We start from the raw sequence: 23,806 nt of genomic DNA, 5'->3' as shown, positions 1-23,806 counted from the left end.
GTGATCCAGGTCTGGTCCATAGAAGAGGACTGCTTCTTGGTCGGCCTGCACGTCTGAGTTTGGATACTAGTCCGAACATGCTCAAGCTCATCACTACTGTGGATTCAACCAACAAAACAATGAGGTGATTGGTTTTTCCAAGGGACAATTTGCACCAGTTTCCAGACTAAACTTTGCTGGATCCTAAAGGGACCATACACACCAACAGGAATGTGTTTTAGTGTGCATAACGCATGTGCTGGTATGCACTGCGCTTCTGCGCTGTAATGCCTTGTAACACCACATCAGAGTTTACTTATTCCTACCTTTTTGAATGTTAACTAAACAGCTCATTTCAGTCTATGCACAACAGCATGTTGCGACACACTGATGTGCATTGTAACACATTTGCTGTGTGGTGCACAAAAAAAAAAAAAAAAAAAAACTAAAAATGTAAATATGTATGCGGCACCTGACCGGAGTGAACAGGGCACACAGAAGAATGGTTTTCTATATGTCCGTGTGTTGATCAATGCAGCTCCATGGCACCTTGTGCGAACGAGCCCTAAGGCAGGCCCCAGATGCTGCGATTTTCTTTCCTGCAACCCGTGGAAAGAAAAGGATTCCCCCCATCAACACAGTCAGTGTTGACAAGAGAATCCCTCCCAATGAGCTATTGTGTTCTCCAAGCAATGGAACGCCGGAAGCAGCCCCTGCTGGGAGAACACAGCGATTATTGCTAGTGGCTATAGCTCCTGGCACTAAATCGCATGCTAGAAATCCGACATGCTGGTTATACCCAAGTCAATCGATGGATCCACTTGGGTACAATCAGTGTGCCCGCGCATGAATTAAGTCTCCGCCGGTCTCTGCTGAACCAGCTGAGATTTGAACCATCTATGGTCGGCTTAAAGTGGTTGTAAGCCCTCAGGGTTTTTCACCTTAATGCGTTCTATTTAAAATATTTGAGAAAATAAAAAAATAAAGCCGGCACGTGCTGTTTTTTTTTCAAATACTTCAAGTAATATGAAGCTAGGGTGAGATGTTGCATATGGTAATGCATTCTATGCATTAAAAGTAGTATGGGGGGGTTTTTTTTTCTTGCATATTCATGCTTACTTGGATTCTGCTTCTGTCCCCCGGCAGCTCTGCACTGAGAACCAATCCATCGAACATCGCCGACAGCTTGGTTCTCAGATCCCCGAGCGGAGAGCTGCTGCCTGTTAATCAGCAGCTCTCTGCTCTGCTCCTCCATGCTCACTGGAGCACTAAGCTGTGGAGGGGCGGGGGGGCGGACGTCTCAGGCTCTCTCGGCGGCTCACTGAGAGGCAGAGACAGGCATCAGTCCAGATCCAGACTTTGTTGTTGTGATGACATGGTGCCTGGACTGATTCCAGTGACGTCAGTAGAGTCTGGACTTCAGTCCGCTCTCTGCTGAAAATGGGTCACAGGACTGAAAAACAAATTGCACTCCTGTGACCCATAGGAGAAGCCCAGCCAAATGAGCTCAGGCTGGACTTCTCCTTTAAGGTGAAAATTCTTCTGTACTGCAGCCCCCCCCCCAGACTCCCCTTTTTCTTACCTGAACCAGTCGTTTCAGCCATGTGCACAAGAGCAGCAGCTCCAGCCACTGTCTCTCTCCTTATTGGACAGATTAATAGCAGCAGGGGCCATTGGCTCCCGCTGCTGTCAATCAAATCCAGTGACTCGGGAATGGGGGGGGCGGAGTCCCACTGTCGGTGTCAATGGACACAGCAGCAGGGCTCAGGAACAAGCCCGCACATGTGCCCCCATGGAAAGCAACTCTCTGTGTGGGCACACGATGTAGAAAAGAGGCCTGGAGCAAAGCCGGCAGAGCACCCCAGGAGAAGAGGATCGGGGTTGCTCTGTGAAAAATCATTGCACAGAGCAGGTAAGTACAGGCATCTTTGTAAACGTTTCCACCCATTAAAAGTCAGAAGCTACAAAAAGCATAGCTGCTGACTTAATAATCAGACACTCACCTGTCCCACGGTCCAGCGATGTGGGTGCAGGAAGCCCCTGTTCCTCTCCGTGGCACCGGCATTCCAACTGTGGGCGCCCGGCTGTGGCTTCACAGCCAGGCACGCACTGCACATGTGTGAGCCACTCTGCGCACTGTGAATGGCCAGGCAATCTTCTGGGACCTGCGGTGCGTCCCAGAAGATTGCAGGGATGATGGGCGGGGGGGGGGGGAGGTGATCTGTTGCCTGTAAAGAGGGTACCCACTTCCTCCCATTTTTCTTTAAATTTATTTTAGGTGCCCTGTTCACACTGCAAAGCAGCCAGAAGGTGTAGTACAATGCCAACATCGGAGCATTTTACCTCAGTGCACAGGTCAGCACAGCAAGTCATCAGAGCAGCACAACGCACCACACTACTGTGCAGAGACGTGAGTAAAATCTAATTTTGTGCACTTCAAATAAAGTTTAAAAAAAAAAAAAAAAAAAAAAAAAAAAGAGTAGGGTGGGATGTGCCAAAACACACATCACGCCGCCTACTCACCGTAACTGAAAACCGAATGCTGCCTGCACACTAGAATTGAACATTTAGCATGTAGGCAGCATGAATGAGCCCTAAGGCTGCATTCTCACTATAGCGTTTTTTTAAATGTGTGCAAAACTGTGCGAACTTGCCCCCATTCACAAACTGCTCATTCATTGGGAAGGGCACCCCAAACTTGGAAAGCAAACACGCAGTTGAAAAAAAATAAATAAATGCAGGAAGCTTAAAAAAAAGGTGCATGATTTACTATGCCACATTTGCCACTCATTGAGCAGCCCACTAATGGGAAGGCTGTCCTACATGCAATGCCTGGCGCTGAAGGTATTAATGTGAATGGGGCCTAAGACCCTTTTCACACTGGGGCACTTTGCAGGCGCTACAATGCTAAAAATAGCGCCTGCAGCGCGCCCTGAAAGAGCCGCTCCTCACACTCCAGTGTGAAGGCCCGAGAGCTTTCACACTGGAGTGGTGCGCTGGCAGGACGGTAAAAAAAAAAAAAAAAAAAAAAAAAAAAAAAGTCCTGCTAGCAGCATCTTTGGAGCGGTGAAGAAGCCGTGTGTATACCGCTCCTTCCCATTGAAATGAATGGGGCAACGCAGCTATACCGCTGTTAAAGTGCCATTGCAGCAGCGCTTTGCGGTGGTTTTAACCCTTTCTTGGCCGCTAGCAGGGGGTTAAAACCACCCTGCTAGTGGCCTAATACCGCTGCTAAAAATACCGCCGTTTTAACGCTGGCGCCCGCACCGCCCCAGTGTGAAAGGGGCATTAAAGAAATGTGCTGGAGAATGGAGAATACTTGTGCATCCAATCTATTCCACCCACAACAACAGTAGCCATTTCCTAACCACGATAGGAGAAAGTTTTATATCTTTGTGAAAAGATTTCTCAAAAAAAAAAAAAAAAAAAAAAAGGAAGAAGGGCAAAATGATTAAACACGGGAATTACAGCTGACAGGCACAGATAGACAAGTGCATAAACCTTCTAAAACCATGTGAAATCACATATTAAATGCCATCAATAACATCACACAAAGAGGCCTAATCTAATTTGTACTATTAATTTTACGCAGGAAAGCTTGATTAAATTATCCTCACATTTCATGAGAATGGAATGCTAATACAAGAGTTCAACTGATTAAAAGTAAAGAGCATGAAACCCAACAGGAATACTAAAACAAAAAAAAAAAAGAAAAACGCACGAGCCTTTGGGCACTGCAATTCCTACTTCACAAAGTCCACTCGATCGAAACTTGAAAGTGGACCTACCATCAGATAGGATTTATTGCGATTATGTACATGCATGCTAATAGAAACACTTCCAGGCATTGATTACCTCTCACAGAGATCAAAGTATTCCCCACTGACAGTGCCTTCATCCATCTACTGGGGGGTGCCATCTTTTTTTTTTCAGTCGTCATCCAGGATGAAGATGCTGGTTCAGAGATGACAGAATCCTGTAAATCCTGGTGCCTGGGCAGTTCTTGGCTGTGCTCACAAATGTCTGACGCAGCTCCCCCCCCCCCCCCCCCTTCACCTTGCTACGAAGTTACAATGTTGCAGTCTGAGAAAACGCTTCCTCCTGCCTGCAGTTTATCTCCCCTTCACACTTTTAGGACCTGAAAGCAGCGCCACTTTGATGCAACTTGAAGTAATGCCTGTGCAATCTTAAGGTCTATGGACCTCAAGTCGCATCAAAGTCGGACCAAAGTAGTACAGGGACTACTTTCAAGTCACACAGATATGAACAGTACTCATTGGAAATCATGGGGGGTACGACTTGTCGTGTGACTTTGCAGTCCCAAGTCGCAGGACAAGTCGCACAATTGTGAAACGGGCCTTCATCCCGGTCAAGGCAATGTCACTGGACCAGAGCTCAAGGAGTGCATATTAACCGTTTCAGCCCCGGAAGATTTTGCCCACTTCTGGCCAGAGCACTTATTGCGATTCGGCACTGCGTCGCTTTAACTGACAGTTGTACCCAAACAAAATGGACGTCCTTTTTCCCACAAATAGAGCTTTCTTTTGGTGGTATTTGATCACCTCTGCGGTTTTTATTTTTTGCGCCATAAACCAAAAAAAGGCGACAATTTTGAAAAAAAAAAAAGCTATATTTTAACTTTTTGCTATAATAATTATCCCCCAAAAATATATATAAAAAGAAAACTATTTTTTTCTCAGTTTAGGCCGATAAGTATTCCACATATTTTTGTTAAAAACTAAACCAAAAATCGCAAAAAGCGTATATTGATTGGTTTGGTTTGGTTAGAGGAGAGCAGAGATCTGACAGGTCTGTCCCTGCACAGTGTGCAGAGACGGACTTGTCATCCACTGGCTCAGCGAGGATCGACGGATCGATCCCTGCTGAGCAAGCGGATGTCTGAATACGGATCCACAAGTGTGAAAGAGCCCTTAGTGCTACTGAACAGGTAATTACAGGAAGCTAAAATAAAGACAGATTAAAGTGTTACTAAACCCACAACAGTAAAATCAGTCTGTATATGCAATAAAGCATGTTTATTATACTCGCTATGGAACCTAAAGGGTTAATCCGCTGCATTGTGTAAAAAGGCTGTTTGATCCTGTCTTCTTTGATCCTCCCCTTTTACTGTTCTCAATTCATCTCCTGATAATACAGAGCCCTAGGAGGCACTCTGCACATGCTCAGTTTAGTATGTATTGCTAGAGAGTTATTTTTAGCACGTGATCAGCACAGGGCCAATCAGCACTGCCCAGGGTCAGGGGTCATGCAACCTCATAGAATAGCCAGAGGAGAATTAAAATTCTTCCTACAAGCTTTTAAAGCAGTAGAAAAAAAAAAAAAAAAAAGCCTATAATTTTTAAATGGGTCCCCCAGCAGCATTAAAGAGGAAGTAAACCCTGGTGGGTTTTACTTTCTCTTTATTTCCCTGCAAAGGTAAAGCATAATGGGCTACTATGCATCGCATACTACCCCATTATGTGTCACTTACCTAAGGTCACCGCTGTTCCCACTAGCAGGGATCATCCATGTTCGCCCCTCTTCCGTCTGGGGCCACAAATTCAGGCTCTGTGACAGGCCAGAGTCACGTGACAACACCCCAGTCACGGCATGAGCCCTATTAGAAACGGCACAATGTGCCCTTTTTAAAATGTGCATGCGCCGTAGTTATTGGCACTCGGGTCTTTCGTAAATATCTCCTAAACCATGGAGGTTTAGGAGATATTTCCAGCACCTACAGGTAAGCCTTAATATAGGCTTACCTGTAGGTACAAGTGGGTGTACAACCATAATGTACTAGTATATTATGACAGACTTGCCTACAAATGCAGCCCTCCAGCACTGCGCTCTCACCGCTCTCTTTTGTCCATTGCCGCTTCCACCATCGCCCGGTCTTTCCGGGTTTGCGATCTTTGGCAGCTGGATTAGCTGCGCCGGGGTGACGTCACTCCCGCGCATGCGCATGGGAGTTACGTTGCAGTGGCACACAGTGGGAAGTAAATGTGGTCTGAGCAGCGAATGTGCAGTTCAGGGGAGAGATTTATGACAAAAGAGACCTTTAGGTTCTATTCAGTAATAAAAACCCTACCCATCAGCAAGTTTTGTAAGAACTAAGTTTACTACCACTTTAAGCAGACACCGATAGAAGTCACAAGACTGCTGATGAGAAAAGGTATTTATTCGTTTATATTTACTAAAATAATTGCATTTCCATGTTCTGTGTACTGTGGGAGACCAGATATAGTGAATGCAGGTTCCTGGGTGTAATAACACTTTACTTTACATATACAATCCACATTTAAAATTACCAGTCATTACTTATTTTAATGATAATACAATTGAATTAAAGGTGATTATTTTGATACATCTGCCTGAAGTTCCGGCTTCTGTAAAGACCTGTAACCATACACTGCCCTTCAGAGTCAAAGTCCAGCGTGAGCCGTGTTCAACGAGGAAACACGATGGCAAATTAAAACGTACTAACACATACCCACCAGGGAAGAGCATAAACATCTACAGTCTATATAGCACAGCAACCTTAATGAGCCTCCAGGGAACGGCCCTGCTGAGCGCGACTCCCGGATTTTAATAATGCATGGCAGAAGCCCACAGGGGCCCGACCCGTGCTTCATCGCTACCACAACACTGTAAATTATGTATGCAACAAGGCCTTGTAAATGAAAAGTAAACAGCTGCTATCAGCGCTCTGATTTGTGGCTGCTATTTTAGCATTCTTTCATAATTAGAAACATTTCAACAAAGTTATTTTAGGATGACTTATCTCCGCACAGAGAACATTACATTACAAGTTAATGAGGAGCCTGCGGGCTAAATAATAGTCGTGTGACAGAATCAGGTGATGAGGATTTGAGGAATGGAAGACCGCGGATCCAATTCTCCATCAATAGAAGATTGCAGACCCAATACCCTGCCAAAGGAAGATCGTGGACCCAATTCTCCATTACAAAGCCCTGCCAAAAGGAAGATCGTGAACCCAATTCTCCATCACCAGAAGACCGCAGACCCAAATCACCGTCAATGCAAGACCGCGGACCCAAATCACCGTCAATGCAAGACCGCGGACCCAAATCACCGTCAATGCAAGACCGCGGACCCAAATCACCGTCAATGCAAGACCGCGGACCCAAATCACCGTCAATGCAAGACCGCGGACCCAAATCACCGTCAATGCAAGACCGCGGACCCAAATCACCGTCAATGCAAGACCGCGGACCCAAATCACCGTCAATGCAAGACCGCGGACCCAAATCACCGTCAATGCAAGACCGCAGACCCAAATCACCGTCAATGCAAGACCGCAGACCCAAATCACCGTCAATGCAAGACCGCAGACCCAAATCACCGTCAATGCAAGACCGCAGACCCAAATCACCGTCAATGCAAGACCGCAGACCCAAATCACCGTCAATGCAAGACCGCAGACCCAAATCACCGTCAATGCAAGACCGCAGACCCAAATCACCGTCAATGCAAGACCGCAGACCCAAATCACCGTCAATGCAAGACCGCAGACCCAAATCACCGTCAATGCAAGACCGCAGACCCAAATCACCGTCAATGCAAGACCGCAGACCCAAATCACCGTCAATGCAAGACCGCAGACCCAAATCACCGTCAATGCAAGACCGCAGACCCAAATCACCGTCAATGCAAGACCGCAGACCCAAATCACCGTCAATGCAAGACCGCAGACCCAAATCACCGTCAATGCAAGACCGCAGACCCAAATCACCGTCAATGCAAGACCGCAGACCCAAATCACCGTCAATGCAAGACCGCAGACCCAAATCACCGTCAATGCAAGACCGCAGACCCAAATCACCGTCAATGCAAGACCGCAGACCCAAATCACCGTCAATGCAAGACCGCAGACCCAAATCACCGTCAATGCAAGACCGCAGACCCAAATCACCGTCAATGCAAGACCGCAGACCCAAATCACCGTCAATGCAAGACCGCAGACCCAAATCACCGTCAATGCAAGACCGCAGACCCAAATCACTGTCAATGCAAGGCCGCAGACCCAAATCACCATCAATGCAAGACCGCAGACCCAAATCACCGTCAATGTAAAAGCGCAGACCCAATTCTCCATTACAAATCCCTGCCAAAGGAAGACCACTGACCCAATTCTCCATCACCAGAAGAGAATGCGGACCCAATTCCCCATCACCAGAAGAGAACACAGACCCAATTCTCCATCACCAGAAGAGAACACAGACCCAATTCTCCATCACCAGAACAGAACACAGACCCAATTCTCCATCAACGGAAGACCGCAGATAAAAATTCTCAGTCAATGCTAGACTGCAATCCCAAATCACCATCAATGTAAGAGCACAGACCCAATTCTCCATCAAGGGATGACCCTGGACCCAATTCTCCATCAACATAATCATCAATACAAGCAAGGTTATAACTCAAACTTTCTGAAACAAGAAAACAACAGTGTTCCTCATAACAGCCCATTAGACACCCAAACTACAGAGAGACTAGAAGGAAGAATCTGAAGGGTGTCAATAGAAATACATACAATATTCAATGTCACTATTTTTTTTTTTTTTATTGTATTCAATTAGTAGGCCAGCTCCTTCAGATCCAGCTGTTAAAACTCACTCTCCCCAGAGATGCCCCATTAAGACTTACAGCTCTGTAGTCTGCTGCACCTCCTTGACCTGGGAGTAGAGGGTCAAGGACCCTGTTCTCTGGGGTGTGTTAAGTGGAGAACCCGAGAAGCGTGGCAGAGGGGAGACTGGCACTGAACTTTAAAGTGGTTCTGAAGCCTTAAAGTGACACTAAAGTCTTGTTTTGTTTTTTGTTAATAAACATGTTATACTTACCTACCCTGTGCAGTTGGTTTTGCAGAGTAGCCCAGATCCTACTCTTCTTGGGTCCCTCTTTGGTGCTCCTGGCCCCTCTCCTCCTGTTGAATGCCCCCACAGCAAGCAGCTTGCTAAAACCCACACACACTCTCTCTCTCCTTATTGGCTGACTGACTTTCATTGACAGCAGCGGGAGCCAATGGCACCGCACTGCTGTCTCAACCAATGAGGGGGGAGTCCCGGCCAGCCAAGACACTCCTACAACATTGCTGGATCTAGTTGGAGCTCGGGTAAGTATTAGGGGGGCTGCTGCAAACAGAAGGCTTTTTATCTTAATGCATAGAATGCATTAAGATAAAAAAAAAAAAAAAACCTTCTGCCTTTACAACCAACTTAAGATTTTTTATTTTTATCCAAATGCATTTTCTGCATTAAGGTAAAAAAAAAAAAAACAAACACACACACACACACACACACACACACACACACACCTTCTTGCCCAGTACACTCACTGAAGAGGAGGAGCCATACGTGCCAGAGAGGGCCCCAGAAGAGGAGGATCTGGCTGTTCTGTGCAAAACCATTACACAAAGCAGGCAAGTATTCGTTTTTTTTCTAAAAATATTAAAGTTTTCACTTCACTTTAAGGGGAATAAATTGTATTTTCATTGATTTTTAGCCATACATATAAATGAGATCAGCAGGATGTTAATATTATCAGTAGGCGTAAATATTTTTAAATATTTTTTTTAATGGTCTGTAATGATAGAAATACATAAGCTGTAGTTGACAATGGTTTATGTATCCACAGAGAGAGGGATTGCCCAGATGATGCAGAAGGCTGTAGACAAGGGTCTCAAACTGGTGGCCCTCCAGCTGATGCAAAACTACAAGTCCCATGAGGCATTGCAAAGCTGACAGTTACAAGCACGACTCCCACAGGCAGAGGCATGATGGGACTTGTAGTTTCGCAGCAGCTGGAGGGCCGCCAGTTTGAGACCCCTGCTGTAGAGTCACTAGAGGACATGTGGGCTGGGAGTGTACTTGGAGTCACTGGATGCACTGCAATCACCAGATGACTTGTGGACTGGCAGCTGAGTTATTGGGAGTATTGGAGTCACTAGCTAACATGTCAGTCAGGTTGGAAAAAAAAAAAAAAAAAAAAAACTACACACAAGTCCATCTAGTTCAATCAAAAATACAAAATACAATCCCATATACACAATCCTCCAGCCACAGTTGATCCAGAGGAAGGCGAAAGACCCCAGCAAAGCATCATCCAATTTGCTACAGCAGGGGAAACAAAAATTCCTCCCTGATCCCCCGAGAGGCAATCAGATTTTTTCTGGATCAAGTTTTACTTCTAAATGTCAGTACCCAGTTATATTCTGTACATTAAGGAAAGAATCCAGGTCTTTTTTAAAACAATCTACTGAGCCGGCCAGAACCACCTCTGGAGGGAGTCCATTCCATAGAAACCTTTATGTATTTGGGGATTAAATCTCTTTTCCTCTAGACGTAAATAAAGAGTGACCCCTTGTCCTCTGTCATGAGCTTAAAGTGGAGTTCCACCCCAAAAAAAGGAACTTCCACTTTTTGGAATCCTCCCCCCTGAGAGGTGCCAAATGTGACACCGGAGGGGAGGAGGAGGGAGCAGATTACCTGGCTAATACAGGTATTTGCTCCCACTTCCTGGCATAGATCACAGCAGCGTTGATCTACGCCACTTCTGGCGCCTACTCTATCCTCCCCCGCTGTATTCTGGGAGACAGAAGACAGCAGGGACCAGTGAGGACGCACAGCGTGACCCGCACATGCGCAGTAGGGAACCAGGAAGTAAAAGCCGCACGGCTTCACTTCCTGGATTCCCTTACCGAGGATGGCGGCAGCAGCAGCCGAGAGCCGACGGACAGATCAGCTTCAGCTGCCGACATCGCGGGCTCCCTGGACAGGTAAGTGTCCATATATTTTAAAAAAAGTCAGCAGCTGCAACATTTGTAGTGGCTGGCTTCTAATAGCATTTTTTTTATTATTATTTTTTTTCGGCAGACCTCCGCTTTAAAGTGAATAGCTCAACACCAAGTTCACTATATGGACCCCTTATGTATTTATACATGGTGATCATATCCCCCCTTATTCTCCTCTTCTCCAGAGAGAATAAATCCAGTTCCTCCAATAGCGGAGCTCCTCCATGCCTCTTGTGACCCGGGTACCACTCACTGAACAGTTTTATGTTAGTAGATCATTTTTTTCCCTGTAATCTTTTCTTGTTATAAATGTATTGTACACTTCCTGCCTTCGTTTTCCAAGTGACATTTCTTCAATGTAAGCAAATTTGACCTTAATTTATGAAATGTGGTGATTAGTCGGCTAATGTGCAGCTTATAAAGCGTGGAAATGACTTGCTGTTGCGTTAAATGAGACATTTTACAAGAGACGATGAGAAAATTTGTTCTACTAATTGAATATCCTTGAGGTCAGATAAATGAAAGTTACGTACAAATAACGCTTTCTTGCAATTCTATATAACAAGGCCCTGGATAAGGCATCGCCACATGAAAATTTTTCAAAATTTTTCTAAATCGATAGCCAACATGTCACGCTTCAAAATTGCGCCCGCTGGTGGAGTGGTGTCAAACTTTTACCCTTAAAAATCTCTATAGGCGACGTTTAAAAAAAAATAAAAAAAAATCTACAGGTTGAATGTATTGAGTTACAGAGGAAGTCTAGGGCCAGAATTATTGCTCTTGCTCTAATGATCGCAGTGATACCTCACATGTGTGGTTTGACCGTTTTCATATGCGGGAGATACTCATGTATGCATTCGGGTCTGCCCGCAAGCTCAGCGAGACGGGGCACTTTAAAAAAAAAAAAAAATTTTATTTTATTTTATTTTATTTCTTTTTACATGGTTTAAAAAAAATAAAAAATAAAAAATTGGGTCACTTTTATTACTATTACAAGGAATGAAAACATCCCTTGTAATAGGAAAAAAACCATGACAGGTCCTCTTAAATATGAGATCTGTCGTCAAAAAGTCCTCAGATCTCATATTTGGACTTAAATGCAATAAAAAAATAAAAAAAAAAAAAGATAAAAAAAAAAAAAGGGTTATTTAAAAAAAAAAAAACAACACAACAAAAATATCTGCCAGATGCATGGGCGGAAGTAATGTTTTGACGTCGCTTCCGCCCTGCTATGTTATGGAGACAGGTGGGGGCTCTGCCGCTGCCGACAGCTCCAGTAAGTGGTGGAAAGGGGGAGGTGGCCTCTCTCCCGCCGCAGAGACCACCATTATCATAAACAGGACCGCCAGCTGAAAAGATGGATATCTCGGTTATGGCAGCAGCTGCTGCCGTTACCGAGATATCCATCTTGAAAGTACCGACGTATATGTACAGGAGCCGGTCGGCAAGTGGTTAAATCACAAACATATTCTTATCTCCTCTGTGCAAAGATTTTGCACAGAGCAACCCCAATCCTCCTCTTCTGGGGGTCCCCCGGCAGCAATCTTGGCTCCTCCTCTACTCAAATGCCCCCGCAGATCCGATTTCCATGGGGGTGTGCTCCAGAGTCCTGCTGCTGCATCCATTGACACAGACAGCAGGACTCAACCCCGCCTCCCGTGTCACTGGATTTGGTTGACAGCAGAGGGAGCCAACGGCTCCCTCTGCTATCAATCTATCCAATGAGGACCCGAGACAGCGGCTGGAGCTACTGGGCTTCTTCGCATCGCTGGAAAGATCGTGTTCAGGTAAGTAAAAGTGGGGCTCTGGGGGGGGAGAAGGTTTTTCACCTCAAATGCATAGACTTTAAAAAAACCAAAAAAAAAAATTATATTTAGATTTATTATATATATATATATCTCACAATTTAAATCGAAAAATATCTATTTAAAATCTAAAAAATCCAATTTTAAATCTAAAAAAAAAAAAAAAAATCATTGACTTTTATCCACCCTGTTAAGAATTACTGCCACACGTGCATGTCTGAAAAAGGGAAGTGCATTTTGGTTCAACTTGCCATGCATTCCTGCACCGCGCATGCCCTAAATAACACTATAAACTGACAATAATAAAGTTGTGATCACAAGACGGTCTTAAAAGCTTTTCTTCCTTTAGGCTGGCCCTACAATTACACAACTTTCTTGTACAATTTTCCTTTAGATTTACAAACGCCATATAATCTAGGTCATCAAACCGAAACACTTTTCATTTGTATGCAGTCAGGCCCTTGCACTACATAATTGAAGGTAAATCTAAATGAAATTGAATAAGATAATTGTACAATGTATGACCAGCTTTCTACAACCAATAGCCCGCATCTCTACAGAAGTTCATGAGAGATCTTTGATTGTACAAACAGACAATGATGAACAACCACCTGAGCCTCCGAGCCCAGCGCCTTCCTCTGTGTGACTACATCGGCCGCGCTGTCACACGCTCTCCATCTAACGAATGACAGCGTATCCTCTTGTACGAGTGTCTCTATTCACAGATACACCAACAATAAAGCTCACATAGCGAGCCAAGCACTTCAAATACAGCGCACAAAGGCCATATTTATTCCAGCACAATGTCACTGTATCTGCATAGCACAACGGTTTGTATTAAAGAGGATCTCCGCCAAGGACTATTTGCATCTAAATTGGCCGCACATAACAAAGATGTCATCCCAGGCAAACAATAACATTATCTTTGAAGGGGGGGGCACCAATGTTAAGGGGGCCTCTGTGGAGAAAATATACAACATTTGGACCGGTGCGTCGGCTCTTTGTCTGCATGCCATGCCATGGTAGAACCAGGAAAATTTGTCCGGGCGGTAGAAGCTTCCTCCATTGAACTCTTTGTACGATTTTGACGTGGTTTGTATTATCGCAATGCAAACTGAAAACACGCATGCCTTGCAGTGCCCTCCCATGTACCATGGTGGTTTGAGGTGTTAACAAATTTGGGGCTTGCTCAGTTTTTGGGACCTTTTGGTGTGTTAGCAGCCCATTCATTCCAATGAGCTGACTTAAAGTAGAATCCTTACCTTACATCAACTATTCTTAAATATATCCCCCCCCCCCCCCCCCCCCACCACCACCTATCCTGCCTACCCTATGTAAAAAAAGATCTTTATACCGTTTTCATTCCACTCCAGTCCAATCACGTGATCCAGAAGCTTTGGTTCCCCTGTGTCAGTGGGCGGCAGCTGCAAGGGAGAGGAGGGAGCACCGGCAACAGTTGGCCTATGGGAGCCAAAGGGTGACTCGCCGCTCCTGAAATCTCCAGGCGTGAAGCATTTCTTGAGCTGGAGCAGCTGGATCACATGACCGGACCGGCCTGAAACAAAGGGAAGTATACAGATCTTTTTTGCATAGGGTAGGCAAGATAAGTAGCAGGAGGAGTGAGGGGAAATTTTGTAAAAATAGTTAGTGGAATGACACTACCCTTAATGTTTGAAATGTTGCCTTTATTTGTATATCTTGAAAATGTACAAATAAACAATAAAAAAAATAAAAATAAAATTGTGTAAGGCTCGGTTCACACAGTGGCGACTTGTCCAGGCGAGTTCGCCGCCTGACAAGTCGCGCCCCGTTCTGTACTACGGAACCGTTCTAATAGGAGTGACTCAAGTCGCTCCGACTTAGAAAAAAGGTTCCTGTACTACTTTTGCGGCGACTTCGGGTGACTTGCATTGACTTCTATACAGAAGTCGTTTTGCAAGTCGCCGCTGAGGTCGCGGCGCTGCAAGTCGTGCCGCCTACTGTGTGAACTGAGCCTAAGGCTGTAAAATTGTGTAAGGAGATCCATTTTAATACAACGCATGTCAACACACCATATGAATGTAAATAGGCCCTTAAAGCAATTGTAAAGGGACATTTATTGTTCATTTTTTTAAATGACAAACATCTCCACACTTACCTGCTCTGTGCAAAGGAATTGCACAGAACAACCCTGAATCTCCTTCTCGGATCCCCCGCCAGCGCTCCTGGCTCCTCCTCACTGTCCAGTGCCCCCACAAGAAGCCACTTCCCATGGGGGCACTCATGCATGCACGCACCCGAGCCCCGCAGCTGCGCCCATTCATACAGACAGTGGGACTCAGCCCCACCTTCAGCTCCCTAGTCATTGGCTTTGATTGACAGCAGGGGTCAAAGGCTCCCAGTGCCTCAGCAAAGCCAGTGAGACTCAAAGATGGGGAGAGAAAAGAGCTGCAGACATGCACAGCGCTGGTTGGAATAAGGGCTTAATTATTGGGGCGGGTAACAACCCCCCCGCCCCAAAACTTAAGCCCTCATTCGCTCCAGGGCAACTCCAAAGGGCAAAGGGCACACCTGAATGAAAATGTGTGTGTGGGGGGGGGGTAAGCGGGCACTACCCGACGGCCACGCCTGGACGAAAGCCGGCGCTACCCGACGGCCACGCCTGGACGAAAGCCGGCAATATTTGTAAAATATTCCTGATGTAAGGCTTGATTCCAGGGGAACGGTACAACCAGTGGAGGATGTCGTGAGGCAGTACAAAGTGAAGTTGAAAAGCCCATCTCTAAACTACTGTGAGATACAGCACTGAATTCTTATAAGGCCTCATGTTTATGGATCTTTATTAGTACCGGGGTCCTCAAACATCTCTAGCGCTTTCCTGCACCCGGGGAAATGCAGGTTCTGCAGAAACCCATTACTACAAGTGAATGGCTGTAAGTAGCACGTGCATTCCGTGTATTTCCCCAAACTTACCACTTTCACGTTTGTTGAAACCTGCAATACAACTGTAAATGCCGATGCAGAAGCGATCAGAGTTTGCCTGAGAATGGCCACCTACAGCCATTCACTTGTATTGGCCACTGTATGATTGAGGACACAGGAGCTAACACTCTTGTACATGAGGAATAAAAGATAGATGACATTTGTTGACAATCCACAATGCTTCTGTAACTGTATTCAGTAGTTCAGATCTGTTTTAAAACCATATTCTGCTAAAAAAAAAAAAAAAAAAAAAATAATTGCATGAACTGCTGTCAGGAAATGATATAAAAACAAATAATCCACTTTCATATCTCCGGGAAGAAAAAATTAAAAATAAAATTACAGGACATAAATAAATAGACAAAGGAGTCATACGGAAATCCCCTTTACTTGCACTTCCCTGATCATAAGAAAAAAAAAAAAAATTATATTTTCAGTTCCATCTCTCATGTCAACTTAGTTTTGTTTTTACTGTTCGCAATCATTGCTCCGCCCTGATACCAGTTATATAAGAGTGTAAAAATTATTTTTATCACACAGACACAAAAAAAAATAAATAAATTACCCTTTAAAGGCGAACTCCATCCTAAAAAAAGTTAAAAATAATTAAACAGCCCATTAAAAGGTTAAAAAATAAAATAAAAAACACTTTCTGCTACTAGATGTCCTCAGGTCTGATGATCAGCAACATTCAACCCATTTCTGAGCCCAGGATATCCTAGACCCGCCCCCAGCCTGTCACTGGAATAAGAAACTTTAACTAGCTCATCTCTCTCCCTCACTCTGCTTTCTCCTCCCATCAGTATGCTCCTTGTCAGCACATGAACCAATTGGCTCCTGGCATTGCCTCCTCCTTAAATTTCATCCTTGCTGTACAGGGATTACAACAGGTGGATATGAGGTCAGATTCAGGTGTTTACACTGCTTGTATTTAAAATCACTTAGCCGCTTTGTCAACCTAGGAAGGCAAAAGAACACCTTCAACTTTCCTCTTAAAGAGGAGGTTCATCTCCCCCCCACCCCGCCCCGCCACGGAAAATTAAAAAGGCAGCAGCTACAAATACTGCAGCTGCTGACTTAATATATGGACACTTACCTGTCCCAGGGTCCAGCGATGTCGGCACCCCAGGCAATCTTTGGATCAGCTGCAGGGGTGCAGCCGCCGCCATTCCTGGTAAGGGAACCCGGTAGTCAAGACTTTCGGCTTCACACCCGGCTCCCCACTGCGCATGCATGAAGTGCGCTGCGCTTTCTAATTGGTCTGGCGGAGGAGGAAGGAGGAGGGAAGAACTTCCAAGAGAGCGGGCCGTGGCCCCGACTCCTGGAAGTGGGGGAATGGTGCCCGTCAAAAACAGGTCCCCATTCCCCACCTTCCCCCTGAAAGGTGCCAAATGTGGCATAAGTGGAAGTTCCACTTTTGAGTGGAACTCAGTTTTAACACGAGGGGAAGGTATCAACTTACTCGATTTCAGACAGAATCAAGGCTTACACACGTGGCAGCACTTTCTGCCCAGGAGACAATAGGTTGCCTCCTCCTTTTTTTGTTTTTTAAACCACTTCAGCTTCACTTCATGACCGCGGCACTGCGTTACTTTAACTGGACAATTGCGCGGTCGTGCAAAGCTGTAAAAAAATAAAATGTTTGATTTTTTTTTTCTCCACAAATAGAGCTTTCTTTTGGTGGGATTTGATCGCCTCTGCGTTTTTTATTTTTTGCGCTATAAATAAAAAAAAGGACTGGACAATTAAAATTAAAAACAATATTTTTGACTTTCTCAAACAAAAAAAAAAAAATTCCCAAAGGTCTTCACAAATTTAGGCCAATATGTATTCTGCTACATAATTTTTGGTAAAAAAAATAAAAAATGAAAAATCCCAATAAGCATATATTGAATGGTTTTGCGCAAAAGTTATAGCGCCTACAAACTATTAGAAGCCGATTGGCTACCATGCACAGCTGTACCAGATTTAGCTCTCTCTAGTTTTAGTAAATCAACCCCAATGTAACCTTGTATCGGTATTTTCTGGCATCACATAGCACCATTATAGAGGACAGTGGTCTCCTTTCTGCGCACACGGATGTTACACAATGAGAAGGTCTTACCTGTCCCTATACTGACATAGGGAGGAATTGTGCTGAATCCGCACAGCCGTGTCAATAAAGAGTACATTAGGATTGTCTACATTTTATATTTGGATGTGAAATACAGACATAACCCGCAGACCCGGGACTGGCATTTCCCACAGAGGCGTTTTACATCTGTCCATGCTGTAGGATACGGATATACAAAAATACCGGCTCCAAGATTTGCAAACTTCCAAAACCATGAACAATGGCAGATCACCCGTGATATTGCCTGAAAGCGACCGCATTCATCAAACTGACCAACCGGGACCTGTCCACCTAATTAATGGCAACATCCACATGAATATTCATCCCGGGACTAGGCCGCGACTCATCACAGCAATAAAACATCACACTTTACAACCACATTAATACAGTATTCACCCCGGGACTAGAAGACAAGTCAGACAGAGCAAGGAAATATCGCCCTTTAAAAATTCTATGGATGTCTTCATACCGGTCCGTCGCGATTCCACTGCGGTGTTGTATAAAATCTTGCTTGCTGCATTTTTGCTCAGAGAAAAAAAAAAAAACTGCACCAAAAACGCACCTCCCTGTTGAAGTGCATTGAAAACGCAACCACCCTTCCCTTTAGAATGTAAGCTCTACGAGCCGGGCCCTCCTGTACCTTTTGTATTGAACTGTACTGTAATTGTGTTGTGCCCCCTATACATTGTAAAGCGCTGTGTAAACTGCTGGTGCTATATAAATCGTGTATAATAATAATAATAATAATAATAACGCACCCATGTTACATTTTTGATGCGGTTTTTAAGCCACATGACCTACGAAAAACATACTACATGGTAAAAATCGCAGCAAAATCGCGTGCTTTCTTAGTGCCATTATCGCCACCTTTTTCTCTTATGGGCAAAAATAAAATTTTCAGCTGATAGGTTTCAGTGGCTGAAATTTTGGTGCATCTCCAATTTAAAGGGGAAGTAAACCCTAATGGGTTTTACTTCCTCTTTAATTCCCTGCAAAGGTAAAGCATAATGGACTACTATGCATCGCATACTACCCCATTATGTGTCACTTACCCGACACAGGAGCCAGCGATGTCACCGTTGTCCCCTGTAGTCCGGAGCATCCATCTTCTCGGTGGGTCTCACTGCTCCGCCGCTGTTATTCGTCGATATGGCTCATGTGCCGTGGACAGCGGCGTGCAGGCGCACTGAGCGATATGCCGTGAGTGGCGGCTATCGCTGTTAACTGCGGCGCTCAGTGCGCCTGCAAGCCGCTGTCTACGGCACATGCGCCATAGATAGCGGTGCCTATCTTTTGGCAAATATCTCCTAAACTGTGTAGGTTTAGGAGATATTTCTTGGACCTACAGGTAAGCCTTACCTGTAGGTCAAAGTGGTTTGTAAGGGTTTACAACCACTTTAAATTTCTAATATATATATTTATTTTATTTTTATTTTTTTTCACACATACATACATACATACATACATACATACATACATACATACATACATACATACATACATACATAGCGATCCCCGCTGAGCAAGCGGATCATTACGGGGCGGATCATTACAGATCTGTCCCATGTGAAAGGGGCCTTATTCTTGCTGGTACTTTTTTACTATTTGCAAACAAAATGAAGGTTTGCTATTTAGGATAATAAGCAGTCAGGTTAGTAAAACGGCGATATCAGAACCGATTCAATCATACAGTTTGTAGTGTACATAGATTTGCAAAACAATGGGATAAGGGAACATTCCTGAATTTTGTTTCATCTCATGGTTACTGTGAAATTGTGTGAATGCATCGATACAGATGGGCTGCGATTGGCCCTGTCTGTACCATGTGATCACTGTGACCAATCACAGCTACCAACACAACTTTACACAATGAATGGCATGAAAGGAAGCCATCCATTCTTTCCAATTCTCATGTGATCTGCTGTGATTGGTCACAGCAGTCACATGGTACTGGCAGCGCGCCGATACAGTGATCAGTCATCGGTTGTGTCCGCTGACAGATTGCACCGCAAGAGGTGCTTTCTGGGAGGACATCGTAAAGGCCCCTTTCACACTGGGGCGGTGCGGGCGTCAGCGGTAAAGTGGCGCTATTTTTAGCGCCGCTTTACCGTTGTTTTAGCTGCGCCTTGCCATCGGTATAGCCGCACTGCCCCATTGATTATCTATAGAGGCGTTGTGTACCTATAGAGGCGTTGTGTACCTATAGAGGCATTGTTAGTGACAACCTACCGTTCTGTTCCTATAGAGGCGTTGGTGACAACCCACCGTTCTGTACCTATAGAGGCATTGTTGGTGACAACCCACCGTTCTGTACCTATAGAGGCGTTGTTGGTGACAACCCACCGTTCTGTACCTATAGAGGCTTTGATGGTGACAACCCACCGTTCAGTACCTATAGAGGCATTGTTGGTGACAACCCACCCTTCTGTTCGTATAGAGGCATTGTTGGTGACAACCCCCCGCCACCGTTCTGTATCTAGAGGCGTGGTTAGCGTCAACCTATCGTTATTTACCTATAGAAGCGTTGGTGCCAACCTACCGTTCTGTACCTATAGAGGCATTGTTGGTGACGTTGTTGACAACCTACTGTTCTGTATCTATAGAGGCGTTGTTGGTGACAACCTATTGTTCTGTACCTATAGAGGCATTGTTGGTGACAACCCACCACCGTTCTGTATCTATAGAGGCGTTGTTGGTGACAACCTATTGTTCTGTACCTATAGAGGTGTTGTTGGTGACAATCCACCGCCACCATTCTGTATCTATAGAGGCATTGTTGGTGACAACTAGAGGTCGACCGATATGGGTTTTTCTCTGGCCGATGCCGATATTTAGAAATCATGGCGGCCGATAGCCGATATATGATGCCGATTTTTTGGGGCCGATATGTTAGGCCGATTTTATTTTACTTATTTATTTTTAATCCCCCTTGATCTAACACACCTTTCCCACTGGGGCGTTTTTTAAGGCGCTTTTGGGCTAAAAATAGCGCCTGTAAAGTGCCTGCAAAATGGCTCCCCTGCAGTCTGTGTGAAAGACAGAGTGCTTTCACACTGAGGCGATGCGCTGGCAGGATCTTAAAAAAAAAGTCCTGCAAGCAGCACGTTTGGAGTGGTGTATACCGCTCCTCCACCACTCCTGCCCATTGATATGAATGGGCACCACTGCCGAAGCGCATGCAATGCGATTTGGCAGCGGTGCTTCATGGGCGCATTTAACCTCTTCCTTGGCCACTAGCTGGGTTATATGTGCCCCACTAGCAGCCAAATAGCACCGCTAAAATGATGGTAAAGAGCCGCTAAAACTTGCGTTTTACCATCAACGCCTGCCCGCACCAGTGTGAAAGCAACTTCATAAGTGATACAGAAAATTTCTTACACTTAAACATTTATTAAACAAAACAAACCTCCAATCAGTTTACTTGGATGTATGATCTAGATTAAAAAAAAAAAAAAAAAAACCTATATATTAAATAAAAACGGGTAGTCAAAACTTTTGGACAAAAAAAAAAAAAAATGGGCTAACTTTACTGTTTTTATTTTGTTATTTTTTAAATGGTGTATTTTTTTCCCCAAAAAATGTATTTGAAAGACCTCTGTGCAAATGCCGTGTGACATAAAATATTGCAACAACCGCTATTTTATTCCCTAGGATCTCTGCTAAAAAAAATATATATAATTTTTGGGGGGTCTAAGTGATTTTCTGGCAGAAAATACAGGATTTTTACTTGTAAGCAACAAGTGTCAGAAAAGATTGTCTTTAAATGGTTAAACTGAGAACTTCTACACAGAGATGATTTCATTCATTCAGTGTAAACATTGTATCTTTCTGTTCTTTTCTTGGCAGCCTGCCCAGAGAGGAGGAAAGTGTTGCTATGACAACTCAGGCAACTCAAAGTCCCGCTGTAGAATCGGCTTTTTATCAGCACAATCGGCCGATGCCGATTATTTAAAAAACGGCAAATATCGGCCGATATATCGGTCGACCTCTAGTGACAACCCACCGTTCTGTATCCATAAAGGAGTTGTTGGTGACCACCTACCATTCTGTACCTATAGAGGCGTTGTTGGTGACAACCCACTGCCACCGTTCTCTATCTATAGAGGTGTGGTTAGTGACAACCTATCATTATTTACCTATAGAGGCGTTGGTGACAACCTATCGTTCTGTACCTATAGAGGCACTGTTGGTGACAACCCACCACCACCGTTCTGTACCTATAGAGGCGTTGTTGGTGACAACCTACTGTTCTGTACCCATAGAGGCGTTGTTGGTGACAACCCACCATTCTGTATCTATAGAGGCATTGTTGGTGACAACCCACCGTTCTGTATCTATAGAGGCATTGTTGGTGACAACCTTATTGTTCTATATCTATAGAGGTGATTTTGGTGACAACCTATCCTTCTGTACCTATAGAGGCATTGTTGGTGACGTTGTTGACAACCTACTGTTCTGTATCTATAGAGGTGTTGTTGGTGACAACCCACCGTTCTGTACCTATAGAGGCGTTGTTGGTGACAGCCCACCATTCTGTATCTATAGAGGTGTTGTTGGTGACAACCCACCATTCTGTATCTATAGAAGCATTGTTGGTGACAACCTTATTGTTCTGTATCTATAGAGGTGTTTTTGGTGACAACCTATCCTTCTGTACCTATAGAGGCATTGTTGGTGACAACCCACCGCTCTGTATCTATAGAGGCGTGGTTAGTGACAACCTACCGTTCTGTACCTATAGAGGCATTGTTGGTGACATTGTTGACAACCTACTGTTCTGTACCTATAGAGGTGTTGTTGGTGACAATCCACCGTTCTGTATCCAAAGAGGAGTTGTTGGTGACCACCTACCATTCTGTACCTATAAAGGCATTGTTGGTGACAACCCACTGGCACCGTTCTCTATCTATAGAGGTGTGGTTAGTGACAACCTATCATTATTTACCTATAGAGGCATTGTTGGGGACGTTGTTTACAACCTATTGTTCTGTACCTATAGAGGCGTTGTTGGTAACAACCTACCACTACCGTTCTGTATCTATAGAGGCATGGTTGGTGACAACCTACCGTTCTGTACCTATAGAAGCGTTGTCACCCCCGGGCTGCTCTACTGGTTTATATTACAAACACCTCCTCTCCTTATAACCTATGGGGGGGGGGAAGTGTTCTGTAGTGCACAGGAAACGAGGACGCTGGATTTGTGGCGGGATCAACAATGAGGTTTGTGAAAAAATAAAATAAACTCGGAAGCGGTGATAGGACGTGTTTGTTGGCGGGGTGTACGCCTCCTCTAAATGTTTGGTAACCATGGAGATGGTATAATGATGACATTTCTACAATGACAACCCAGTTGTCACACACACGCCCCCCCCCACATTGACGTCACATGTCCCAGGAGCAGCTGACGTCACCGAGGCCAGGAAGAGCCAGTGACGTCACCGTGCCCCGCCCCCCTCACCTTGATCCTCTCCAGGTAGGAGGCCGGTACGTAGCCCGTGTCCCCGCTGATGCAGCGGCTGGCCAGCCACCAGTGCTGGTTAGTCCTCTCCACGATGAGGAAGCTCTCCCCGGCCGAGAAGGGCAGCGAGTTGGGCTCCGGGGAGCGGAAGGCGTACAGGGCTCGGTACATGATGGCGGCGTCCGGTTACGGGAGGGGGAGGGGGGTTCCACCGCGGGGACTCCCTTTTATTTCTCTCGCCCCGCTTGTCTGACTGAGCGCGTTCCCGAGCGGAGTCTGGCGGTCACGTGTACCGCGCGCTCCCGGCGGCACCCCTCTGTACTGCGCAGGGTGCGCGCGCTGGCCGCTGGTTGTTTTCCTTCTTTTTTTTTTTTTTCTTCCCTTTTTACTTTCGATCGAGAAAACTTTATTGACATAGACAAAAAGAAACAAAACAGATCTCTGGCCTGTGAGTGTGATGTCAGAAGGGGCTGGAAAACCTGACTTTTGGAAATCTTCAGCTTCAGAAATGTCCAAGACTGGAACCAGGCATCAGATACATCGATTTTAAATCTATATTGAAAGCTCTAAGGAGCAGGGCTCCGATTCCTGAATGTGAATGTACAGTGTATATGTAAAAGCGCTGTGTAAAATTGACGGCACTATATAAGTACCTGAAATAAATAAAATAAATTCCTCAT

At 45.0% G+C, this 23,806-nt stretch overlaps 1 protein-coding gene across 1 annotated transcript in view; it reads right to left on the bottom strand.

Moving 5' to 3' along the window:
• NCKIPSD (NCK interacting protein with SH3 domain) overlaps positions 1-23,469 on the bottom strand; it is a 131,841-nt gene extending 108,372 nt beyond the window's left edge. The window contains exon 1 of the mRNA XM_077451690.1: positions 23,127-23,469. Coding sequence (XP_077307816.1) covers positions 23,127-23,297 — 171 coding nt within the window. The 5' untranslated portion in view covers positions 23,298-23,469. The remainder of the gene's footprint in view (positions 1-23,126) is intronic.
• Positions 23,470-23,806: the final 337 nt, after the last annotated feature.

This window comes from Lithobates pipiens, unplaced genomic scaffold, assembly GCF_037356315.1.
Source record: "Lithobates pipiens isolate NorthernLeopardFrog02 unplaced genomic scaffold, aLitPip1_a1.2 Scaffold_23, whole genome shotgun sequence".
NCBI lineage: Eukaryota > Metazoa > Chordata > Amphibia > Anura > Ranidae > Lithobates > Lithobates pipiens.
This window is presented reverse-complemented; position numbering and strand designations above follow the sequence as displayed.